A 12,801-nucleotide genomic window follows, 5' to 3' on the forward strand; every position below is an offset into this window, starting at 1 on the left:
GCTATCTAAGAATATGCTGCCGGATGGATTCGTTTGCCTATTCATTCAGGTTTCTGAATGAATCCTTACAAATTCTCCAGTTTTTAAGAGTCCCATTAACCTGCATTCGATCCCCATGTTCCCACCGGTTATAGGGTTCTTCCATGTGAGGAGCAGTAGGCTATCTAAGAATATGCTGCCGGATGGATTCGTTTGCCTATTCATTCAGGTTTCTGAATGAATCCTTATAAATTATCCAGTTTTTTAAAGTCCCATTAACCTGCATTCGATCCCCATGTTCCCACCGGTTATAGGGTTCTTCCATGTGAGGAGCAGTAGGCTATCTAAGAATATGCTGCCGGATGGATTCGTTTGCCTATTCATTCAGGTTTCTGAATGAATCCTTATAAATTATTCAGTTTTTAAGAGTCCCATTAACCTGCATTCGATCCCCATGTTCCCACCGGTTATAGGGTTCTTCCATGTGAGGAGCAGTAGGCTATCTAAGAATATGCTGCCGGATGGATTCGTTTTCCTATTCATTCAGGTTTCTGAATGAATCCTTATAAATTATTCAGTTTTTTAAAGTCCCATTAACCTGCATTCGATCCCCATGTTCCCACCGGTTATAGGGTTCTTCCATGTGAGGAGCAGTAGGCTATCTAAGAATATGCTGCCGGATGGATTCGTTTGCCTATTCATTCAGGTTTCTGAATGAATCCTTACAAATTCTCCAGTTTTTAAGAGTCCCATTAACCTGCATTCGATCCCCATGTTCCCACCGGTTATAGGGTTCTTCCATGTGAGGAGCAGTAGGCTATCTAAGAATATGCTGCCGGATGGATTCGTTTGCCTATTCATTCAGGTTTCTGAATGAATCCTTATAAATTATCCAGTTTTTTAAAGTCCCATTAACCTGCATTCGATCCCCATGTTCCCACCGGTTATAGGGTTCTTCCATGTGAGGAGCAGTAGGCTATCTAAGAATATGCTGCCGGATGGATTCGTTTGCCTATTCATTCAGGTTTCTGAATGAATCCTTATAAATTATTCAGTTTTTAAGAGTCCCATTAACCTGCATTCGATCCCCATGTTCCCACCGGTTATAGGGTTCTTCCATGTGAGGAGCAGTAGGCTATCTAAGAATATGCTGCCGGATGGATTCGTTTTCCTATTCATTCAGGTTTCTGAATGAATCCTTATAAATTATTCAGTTTTTTAAAGTCCCATTAACCTGCATTCGATCCCCATGTTCCCACCGGTTATAGGGTTCTTCCATGTGAGGAGCAGTAGGCTATCTAAGAATATGCTGCCGGATGGATTCGTTTGCCTATTCATTCAGGTTTCTGAATGAATCCTTACAAATTCTCCAGTTTTTAAGAGTCCCATTAACCTGCATTCGATCCCCATGTTCCCACCGGTTATAGGGTTCTTCCATGTGAGGAGCAGTAGGCTATCTAAGAATATGCTGCCGGATGGATTCGTTTGCCTATTCATTCAGGTTTCTGAATGAATCCTTATAAATTATCCAGTTTTTTAAAGTCCCATTAACCTGCATTCGATCCCCATGTTCCCACCGGTTATAGGGTTCTTCCATGTGAGGAACAGTAGGCTATCTAAGAATATGCTGCCGGATGGATTCGTTTGCCTATTCATTCAGGTTTCTGAATGAATCCTTATAAATTATTCAGTTTTTTAAAGTCCCATTAACCTGCATTCGATCCCCATGTTCCCACCGGTTATAGGGTTCTTCCATGTGAGGAGCAGTAGGCTATCTAAGAATATGCTGCCGGATGGATTCGTTTGCCTATTCATTCAGGTTTCTGAATGAATCCTTATAAATTATTCAGTTTTTAAGAGTCCCATTAACCTGCATTCGATCCCCATGTTCCCACCGGTTATAGGGTTCTTCCATGTGAGGAGCAGTAGGCTATCTAAGAATATGCTGCCGGATGGATTCGTTTGCCTATTCATTCAGGTTTCTGAATGAATCCTTATAAATTATTCAGTTTTTTAAAGTCCCATTAACCTGCATTCGATCCCCATGTTCCCACCGGTTATAGGGTTCTTCCATGTGAGGAGCAGTAGGCTATCTAAGAATATGCTGCCGGATGGATTCGTTTGCCTATTCATTCAGGTTTCTGAATGAATCCTTATAAATTATTCAGTTTTTAAGAGTCCCATTAACCTGCATTCGATCCCCATGTTCCCACCGGTTATAGGGTTCTTCCATGTGAGGAGCAGTAGGCTATCTAAGAATATGCTGCCGGATGGATTCGTTTGCCTATTCACTCAGGTTTCTGAATGAATCCTTATAAATTATTCAGTTTTTTAAAGTCCCATTAACCTGCATTCGATCCCCATGTTCCCACCGGTTATAGGGTTCTTCCATGTGAGGAGCAGTAGGCTATCTAAGAATATGCTGCCGGATGGATTCGTTTGCCTATTCATTCAGGTTTCTGAATGAATCCTTACAAATTCTCCAGTTTTTAAGAGTCCCATTAACCTGCATTCGATCCCCATGTTCCCACCGGTTATAGGGTTCTTCCATGTGAGGAGCAGTAGGCTATCTAAGAATATGCTGCCGGATGGATTCGTTTGCCTATTCATTCAGGTTTCTGAATGAATCCTTATAAATTATCCAGTTTTTTAAAGTCCCATTAACCTGCATTCGATCCCCATGTTCCCACCGGTTATAGGGTTCTTCCATGTGAGGAGCAGTAGGCTATCTAAGAATATGCTGCCGGATGGATTCGTTTGCCTATTCATTCAGGTTTCTGAATGAATCCTTATAAATTATTCAGTTTTTAAGAGTCCCATTAACCTGCATTCGATCCCCATGTTCCCACCGGTTATAGGGTTCTTCCATGTGAGGAGCAGTAGGCTATCTAAGAATATGCTGCCGGATGGATTCGTTTTCCTATTCATTCAGGTTTCTGAATGAATCCTTATAAATTATTCAGTTTTTTAAAGTCCCATTAACCTGCATTCGATCCCCATGTTCCCACCGGTTATAGGGTTCTTCCATGTGAGGAGCAGTAGGCTATCTAAGAATATGCTGCCGGATGGATTCGTTTGCCTATTCATTCAGGTTTCTGAATGAATCCTTACAAATTCTCCAGTTTTTAAGAGTCCCATTAACCTGCATTCGATCCCCATGTTCCCACCGGTTATAGGGTTCTTCCATGTGAGGAGCAGTAGGCTATCTAAGAATATGCTGCCGGATGGATTCGTTTGCCTATTCATTCAGGTTTCTGAATGAATCCTTATAAATTATCCAGTTTTTTAAAGTCCCATTAACCTGCATTCGATCCCCATGTTCCCACCGGTTATAGGGTTCTTCCATGTGAGGAACAGTAGGCTATCTAAGAATATGCTGCCGGATGGATTCGTTTGCCTATTCATTCAGGTTTCTGAATGAATCCTTATAAATTATTCAGTTTTTTAAAGTCCCATTAACCTGCATTCGATCCCCATGTTCCCACCGGTTATAGGGTTCTTCCATGTGAGGAGCAGTAGGCTATCTAAGAATATGCTGCCGGATGGATTCGTTTGCCTATTCATTCAGGTTTCTGAATGAATCCTTATAAATTATTCAGTTTTTAAGAGTCCCATTAACCTGCATTCGATCCCCATGTTCCCACCGGTTATAGGGTTCTTCCATGTGAGGAGCAGTAGGCTATCTAAGAATATGCTGCCGGATGGATTCGTTTGCCTATTCATTCAGGTTTCTGAATGAATCCTTATAAATTATTCAGTTTTTTAAAGTCCCATTAACCTGCATTCGATCCCCATGTTCCCACCGGTTATAGGGTTCTTCCATGTGAGGAGCAGTAGGCTATCTAAGAATATGCTGCCGGATGGATTCGTTTGCCTATTCATTCAGGTTTCTGAATGAATCCTTATAAATTATTCAGTTTTTTAAAGTCCCATTAACCTGCATTCGATCCCCATGTTCCCACCGGTTATAGGGTTCTTCCATGTGAGGAGCAGTAGGCTATCTAAGAATATGCTGCCGGATGGATTCGTTTGCCTATTCACTCAGGTTTCTGAATGAATCCTTATAAATTATTCAGTTTTTAAGAGTCCCATTAACCTGCATTCGATCCCCATGTTCCCACCGGTTATAGGGTTCTTCCATGTGAGGAGCAGTAGGCTATCTAAGAATATGCTGCCGGATGGATTCGTTTGCCTATTCATTCAGGTTTCTGAATGAATCCTTATAAATTATTCAGTTTTTTAAAGTCCCATTAACCTGCATTCGATCCCCATGTTCCCACCGGTTATAGGGTTCTTCCATGTGAGGAGCAGTAGGCTATCTAAGAATATGCTGCCGGATGGATTCGTTTGCCTATTCATTCAGGTTTCTGAATGAATCCTTATAAATTATCCAGTTTTTTAAAGTCCCATTAACCTGCATTCGATCCCCATGTTCCCACCGGTTATAGGGTTCTTCCATGTGAGGAGCAGTAGGCTATCTAAGAATATGCTGCCGGATGGATTCGTTTGCCTATTCATTCAGGTTTCTGAATGAATCCTTATAAATTATTCAGTTTTTTAAAGTCCCATTAACCTGCATTCGATCCCCATGTTCCCACCGGTTATAGGGTTCTTCCATGTGAGGAGCAGTAGGCTATCTAAGAATATGCTGCCGGATGGATTCGTTTGCCTATTCATTCAGGTTTCTGAATGAATCCTTATAAATTATTCAGTTTTTAAGAGTCCCATTAACCTGCATTCGATCCCCATGTTCCCACCGGTTATAGGGTTCTTCCATGTGAGGAGCAGTAGGCTATCTAAGAATATGCTGCCGGATGGATTCGTTTGCCTATTCATTCAGGTTTCTGAATGAATCCTTATAAATTATCCAGTTTTTAAGAGTCCCATTAACCTGCATTCGATCCCCATGTTCCCACCGGTTATAGGGTTCTTCCATGTGAGGAGCAGTAGGCTATCTAAGAATATGCTACCGTATGGATTCGTTTGCCTATTCACTCAGGTTTCTGAATGAATCCTTACAAATTCTCCAGTTTTTAAGAGTCCCATTAACCTTCATTCGATCCCCATGTTCCCACCGGTTATAGGGTTCTTCCATGTGAGGAGCAGTAGGCTATCTAAGAATATGCTGCCGGATGGATTCGTTTTCCTATTCATTCAGGTTTCTGAATGAATCCTTACAAATTCTCCAGTTTTTAAGAGTCCCATTAACCTGCATTCGATCCCCATGTTCCCACCGGTTATAGGGTTCTTCCATGTGAGGAGCAGTAGGCTATCTAAGAATATGCTGCCGGATGGATTCGTTTGCCTATTCATTCAGGTTTCTGAATGAATCCTTATAAATTATTCAGTTTTTTAAAGTCCCATTAACCTGCATTCGATCCCCATGTTCCCACTGGTTATAGGGTTCTTCCATGTGAGGAGCAGTAGGCTATCTAAGAATATGCTGCCGGATGGATTCGTTTGCCTATTCATTCAGGTTTCTGAATGAATCCTTATAAATTATTCAGTTTTTTAAAGTCCCATTAACCTGCATTCGATCCCCATGTTCCCACCGGTTATAGGGTTCTTCCATGTGAGGAGCAGTAGGCTATCTAAGAATATGCTACCGTATGGATTCGTTTGCCTATTCACTCAGGTTTCTGAATGAATCCTTATAAATTATTCAGTTTTTAAGAGTCCCATTAACCTGCATTCGATCCCCATGTTCCCACCGGTTATAGGGTTCTTCCATGTGAGGAGCAGTAGGCTATCTAAGAATATGCTGCCGGATGGATTCGTTTGCCTATTCATTCAGGTTTCTGAATGAATCCTTATAAATTATCCAGGTTTTTAAAGTCCCATTAACCTGCATTCGATCCCCATGTTCCCACCGGTTATAGGGTTCTTCCATGTGAGGAGCAGTAGGCTATCTAAGAATATGCTGCCGGATGGATTCGTTTTCCTATTCATTCAGGTTTCTGAATGAATCCTTATAAATTATTCAGTTTTTAAGAGTCCCATTAACCTGCATTCGATCCCCATGTTCCCACCGGTTATAGGGTTCTTCCATGTGAGGAGCAGTAGGCTAACTAAGAATATGCTGCCGGATGGATTCGTTTGCCTATTCATTCAGGTTTCTGAATGAATCCTTATAAATTATTCAGTTTTTTAAAGTCCCATTAACCTGCATTCGATCCCCATGTTCCCACCGGTTATAGGGTTCTTCCATGTGAGGAGCAGTAGGCTATCTAAGAATATGCTACCGTATGGATTCGTTTGCCTATTCACTCAGGTTTCTGAATGAATCCTTATAAATTATTCAGTTTTTAAGAGTCCCATTAACCTGCATTCGATCCCCATGTTCCCACCGGTTATAGGGTTCTTCCATGTGAGGAGCAGTAGGCTATCTAAGAATATGCTGCCGGATGGATTCGTTTTCCTATTCATTCAGGTTTCTGAATGAATCCTTACAAATTCTCCAGTTTTTAAGAGTCCCATTAACCTGCATTCGATCCCCATGTTCCCACCGGTTATAGGGTTCTTCCATGTGAGGAGCAGTAGGCTATCTAAGAATATGCTGCCGGATGGATTCGTTTGCCTATTCATTCAGGTTTCTGAATGAATCCTTATAAATTATTCAGTTTTTTAAAGTCCCATTAACCTGCATTCGATCCCCATGTTCCCACCGGTTATAGGGTTCTTCCATGTGAGGAGCAGTAGGCTATCTAAGAATATGCTACCGTATGGATTCGTTTGCCTATTCACTCAGGTTTCTGAATGAATCCTTATAAATTATCCAGGTTTTTAAAGTCCCATTAACCTGCATTCGATCCCCATGTTCCCACCGGTTATAGGGTTCTTCCATGTGAGGAGCAGTAGGCTATCTAAGAATATGCTGCCGGATGGATTCGTTTTCCTATTCATTCAGGTTTCTGAATGAATCCTTATAAATTATTCAGTTTTTTAAAGTCCCATTAACCTGCATTCGATCCCCATGTTCCCACTGGTTATAGGGTTCTTCCATGTGAGGAGCAGTAGGCTATCTAAGAATATGCTGCCGGATGGATTCGTTTGCCTATTCATTCAGGTTTCTGAATGAATCCTTATAAATTATCCAGGTTTTTAAAGTCCCATTAACCTGCATTCGATCCCCATGTTCCCACCGGTTATAGGGTTCTTCCATGTGAGGAGCAGTAGGCTATCTAAGAATATGCTGCCGGATGGATTCGTTTTCCTATTCATTCAGGTTTCTGAATGAATCCTTATAAATTATTCAGTTTTTAAGAGTCCCATTAACCTGCATTCGATCCCCATGTTCCCACCGGTTATAGGGTTCTTCCATGTGAGGAGCAGTAGGCTATCTAAGAATATGCTGCCGGATGGATTCGTTTGCCTATTCATTCAGGTTTCTGATTGAATCCTTATAAATTATTCAGTTTTTTAAAGTCCCATTAACCTGCATTCGATCCCCATGTTCCCACCGGTTATAGGGTTCTTCCATGTGAGGAGCAGTAGGCTATCTAAGAATATGCTGCCGGATGGATTCGTTTGCCTATTCATTCAGGTTTCTGAATGAATCCTTATAAATTATCCAGGTTTTTAAAGTCCCATTAACCTGCATTCGATCCCCATGTTCCCACCGGTTATAGGGTTCTTCCATGTGAGGAGCAGTAGGCTATCTAAGAATATGCTACCGTATGGATTCGTTTGCCTATTCACTCAGGTTTCTGAATGAATCCTTATAAATTATTCAGTTTTTAAGAGTCCCATTAACCTGCATTCGATCCCCATGTTCCCACCGGTTATAGGGTTCTTCCATGTGAGGAGCAGTAGGCTATCTGAGAATATGCTGCCGGATGGATTCGTTTGCCTATTCATTCAGGTTTCTGAATGAATCCTTATAAATTATTCAGTTTTTAAGAGTCCCATTAACCTGCATTCGATCCCCATGTTCCCACCGGTTATAGGGTTCTTCCATGTGAGGAGCAGTAGGCTATCTAAGAATATGCTGCCGGATGGATTCGTTTGCCTATTCATTCAGGTTTCTGAATGAATCCTTATAAATTATTCAGTTTTTAAGAGTCCCATTAACCTGCATTCGATCCCCATGTTCCCACCGGTTATAGGGTTCTTCCATGTGAGGAGCAGTAGGCTATCTAAGAATATGCTGCCGGATGGATTCGTTTGCCTATTCATTCAGGTTTCTGAATGAATCCTTATAAATTATTCAGTTTTTTAAAGTCCCATTAACCTGCATTCGATCCCCATGTTCCCACCGGTTATAGGGTTCTTCCATGTGAGGAGCAGTAGGCTATCTAAGAATATGCTGCCGGATGGATTCGTTTGCCTATTCATTCAGGTTTCTGAATGAATCCTTACAAATTCTCCAGTTTTTGAGAGTCCCATTAACCTGCATTCGATCCCCATGTTCCCACCGGTTATAGGGTTCTTCCATGTGAGGAGCAGTAGGCTATCTAAGAATATGCTGCCGGATGGATTCGTTTGCCTATTCATTCAGGTTTCTGAATGAATCCTTATAAATTATTCAGTTTTTAAGAGTCCCATTAACCTGCATTCGATCCCCATGTTCCCACCGGTTATAGGGTTCTTCCATGTGAGGAGCAGTAGGCTATCTAAGAATATGCTGCCGGATGGATTCGTTTGCCTATTCATTCAGGTTTCTGAATGAATCCTTATAAATTATTCAGTTTTTAAGAGTCCCATTAACCTGCATTCGATCCCCATGTTCCCACCGGTTATAGGGTTCTTCCATGTGAGGAGCAGTAGGCTATCTAAGAATATGCTGCCGGATGGATTCGTTTGCCTATTCATTCAGGTTTCTGAATGAATCCTTATAAATTATTCAGTTTTTTAAAGTCCCATTAACCTGCATTCGATCCCCATGTTCCCACCGGTTATAGGGTTCTTCCATGTGAGGAGCAGTAGGCTATCTAAGAATATGCTGCCGGATGGATTCGTTTGCCTATTCATTCAGGTTTCTGAATGAATCCTTATAAATTATTCAGTTTTTAAGAGTCCCATTAACCTGCATTCGATCCCCATGTTCCCACTGGTTATAGGGTTCTTCCATGTGAGGAGCAGTAGGCTATCTAAGAATATGCTGCCGGATGGATTCGTTTGCCTATTCACTCAGGTTTCTGAATGAATCCTTATAAATTATCCAGTTTTTAAGAGTCCCATTAACCTGCATTCGATCCCCATGTTCCCACCGGTTATAGGGTTCTTCCATGTGAGGAGCAGTAGGCTATCTAAGAATATGCTGCCGGATGGATTCGTTTGCCTATTCATTCAGGTTTCTGAATGAATCCTTATAAATTATTCAGTTTTTAAGAGTCCCATTAACCTGCATTCGATCCCCATGTTCCCACCGGTTATAGGGTTCTTCCATGTGAGGAGCAGTAGGCTATCTAAGAATATGCTGCCGGATGGATTCGTTTGCCTATTCATTCAGGTTTCTGAATGAATCCTTATAAATTATTCAGTTTTTAAGAGTCCCATTAACCTGCATTCGATCCCCATGTTCCCACCGGTTATAGGGTTCTTCCATGTGAGGAGCAGTAGGCTATCTAAGAATATGCTGCCGGATGGATTCGTTTGCCTATTCATTCAGGTTTCTGAATGAATCCTTATAAATTATTCAGTTTTTTAAAGTCCCATTAACCTGCATTCGATCCCCATGTTCCCACCGGTTATAGGGTTCTTCCATGTGAGGAGCAGTAGGCTATCTAAGAATATGCTGCCGGATGGATTCGTTTGCCTATTCATTCAGGTTTCTGAATGAATCCTTACAAATTCTCCAGTTTTTAAGAGTCCCATTAACCTGCATTCGATCCCCATGTTCCCACCGGTTATAGGGTTCTTCCATGTGAGGAGCAGTAGGCTATCTAAGAATATGCTGCCGGATGGATTCGTTTGCCTATTCATTCAGGTTTCTGAATGAATCCTTATAAATTATTCAGTTTTTAAGAGTCCCATTAACCTGCATTCGATCCCCATGTTCCCACCGGTTATAGGGTTCTTCCATGTGAGGAGCAGTAGGCTATCTAAGAATATGCTGCCGGATGGATTCGTTTGCCTATTCATTCAGGTTTCTGAATGAATCCTTATAAATTATTCAGTTTTTAAGAGTCCCATTAACCTGCATTCGATCCCCATGTTCCCACCGGTTATAGGGTTCTTCCATGTGAGGAGCAGTAGGCTATCTAAGAATATGCTGCCGGATGGATTCGTTTGCCTATTCATTCAGGTTTCTGATTGAATCCTTATAAATTATTCAGTTTTTAAGAGTCCCATTAACCTGCATTCGATCCCCATGTTCCCACCGGTTATAGGGTTCTTCCATGTGAGGAGCAGTAGGCTATCTAAGAATATGCTGCCGGATGGATTCGTTTGCCTATTCATTCAGGTTTCTGAATGAATCCTTATAAATTATTCAGTTTTTTAAAGTCCCATTAACCTGCATTCGATCCCCATGTTCCCACCGGTTATAGGGTTCTTCCATGTGAGGAGCAGTAGGCTATCTAAGAATATGCTGCCGGATGGATTCGTTTGCCTATTCATTCAGGTTTCTGAATGAATCCTTATAAATTATTCAGTTTTTAAGAGTCCCATTAACCTGCATTCGATCCCCATGTTCCCACTGGTTATAGGGTTCTTCCATGTGAGGAGCAGTAGGCTATCTAAGAATATGCTGCCGGATGGATTCGTTTGCCTATTCATTCAGGTTTCTGAATGAATCCTTATAAATTATCCAGTTTTTAAGAGTCCCATTAACCTGCATTCGATCCCCATGTTCCCACCGGTTATAGGGTTCTTCCATGTGAGGAGCAGTAGGCTATCTAAGAATATGCTGCCGGATGGATTCGTTTGCCTATTCATTCAGGTTTCTGAATGAATCCTTATAAATTATTCAGTTTTTAAGAGTCCCATTAACCTGCATTCGATCCCCATGTTCCCACTGGTTATAGGGTTCTTCCATGTGAGGAGCAGTAGGCTATCTAAGAATATGCTGCCGGATGGATTCGTTTGCCTATTCATTCAGGCTTCTGAATGAATCCTTATAAATTCTCCAGTTTTTTAAAGTCCCATTAACCTGCATTCGATCCCCATGTTCCCACCGGTTATAGGGTTCTTCCATGTGAGGAGCAGTAGGCTATCTAAGAATATGCTGCCGGATGGATTCGTTTGCCTATTCATTCAGGTTTCTGAATGAATCCTTATAAATTATCCAGTTTTTTAAAGTCCCATTAACCTGCATTCGATCCCCATATTCTGTCAATTTTGTGTGGTTAGTCACATTTTTCATTGAAACATTTATAAAAGTGTTTCCCTAATAATAATAAAGTGAATGTGTTTGTCTGCGTCTGTCTGTCTGTCTTTTTATGTGTTTGTCATTGTCCTATTTTTATTTTCAACACATGTTACACAACTGACTGAAAATGAGACTTTTATGAAGGTGAAAATTCGGAATGGTCAATTAATAGTTCTCGAACGTTGCTCTGAGGTCGTACACTTATCACTGTCCTTGACAGCGGGGCTCTTTCTGAACCAACTAGTCACTTCTTGTCGGATTGTTCTATTCATTGTTAGGTAGATTATAGCTGGGCAACCTGAAAAAATTTAATATAAGTCCGGTTGGGTTTTAAGAACTGACCATGTACAAGAGACCATGCGAGTTCTCCGAAAAGAACAATATACTCATTCGGTTTAATGAACATCATCGAAGAGTATACAAGAGCTGAAGAGCAATTGATAGAACAGATCAAAGTGGATTGGATGAACACCTGTAGCGTTTTTTTTTATCGACGAATTGGAATTTTTCAGTTTTTCCCCACACTTACGTTTCTTCCCGAAGATACTTTATATCCCATTTGTTTCTTAGCCATGAAAAAGCAATATGCTCCGTAGAACACAATAGTTCCAGTGATAAAAACAATATTATTGAAATTCTGAATCGGATTATAATATTCCTTCGATTTCCCTTCAAAAATCATCGGATCTCCAATCCAAGCCATTACTGTAGAATTAAAAATTATAGCAGGAGTGAAGAGAATAACTGATAGAGTGTAGGATATCGGAATCATCGCAACAATCCAAGTACGATTATTCGAAAAGAGAAATTCAGAAATAGTTGGAGCCAAAATATCAGAGATACGGTTGATGACAAGTAGAAGCGTCAAGGCACACGAGCATACCCAACCACCTATAAATGAGAAAATAAAGATATTTTTTAGTCGTTCCAAACACCTTCTTCACACTGTAATTTACCCAATGCAATACAACCAGCCACGTAGATCAACTCGGGTAATGTGCAGAATACTGCTCCGACTGTGAACAAATATCCGGAGAGGATTGTAGCGGTAGCTAAGATATTATTTTGCTGAAAGAAACTATGCAACAAAAATCAACTTACACGTGGCAATCATATCTGTTATTCCCAGCAGAAACATAATTTTGTAGCATGAATGTTTCAGAAGCCCTTTTCTGTAAATTGCTCCGAGGCATGGAACATAAATAATCTCCACGAAAACACCAAAAATTATTAGCACAATTCCGAGTAAAGTTCTTTGAGTTCCCAATAGTTTAGTCCATTCGTCTGCTGGTTTAGAAGAACAGTTATATAAAGGATTACCCTGAACACTGCCGTATATAAGTAGAGAATCCATCGAGTCTGGAAGAAACACATAAAATTTTCAATTCAGAAATATCTAAAAATTTTAAGTCTAAAGAACTATTTATATCTTTAAAATGACAATCAACATCACTACAGAATCTCTGAAACTAGATCTCGTTGATCTTTCAAAATGAGTGAGAAATGAAAAC

At 40.7% G+C, this 12,801-nt stretch overlaps 1 protein-coding gene across 1 annotated transcript; it reads right to left on the reverse strand.

Annotated features, from left to right (window-relative positions):
• Positions 1–11,451: 11,451 nt before the first annotated feature.
• GCK72_019138 (uncharacterized protein) lies at positions 11,452–12,428 on the reverse strand (the record flags this gene model as incomplete). The annotated part of the gene is made up of 5 exons (XM_053732894.1): positions 11,452–11,588; positions 11,633–11,762; positions 11,820–12,181; positions 12,226–12,342; positions 12,392–12,428. The coding sequence occupies 5 exons, from the start codon at positions 12,426–12,428 to the stop codon at positions 11,452–11,454; spliced, it is 783 nt and encodes a 260-aa protein (XP_053581807.1).
• Positions 12,429–12,801: the final 373 nt, after the last annotated feature.

Source organism: Caenorhabditis remanei, chromosome V (genome assembly GCF_010183535.1).
Source record: "Caenorhabditis remanei strain PX506 chromosome V, whole genome shotgun sequence".
NCBI lineage: Eukaryota > Metazoa > Nematoda > Chromadorea > Rhabditida > Rhabditidae > Caenorhabditis > Caenorhabditis remanei.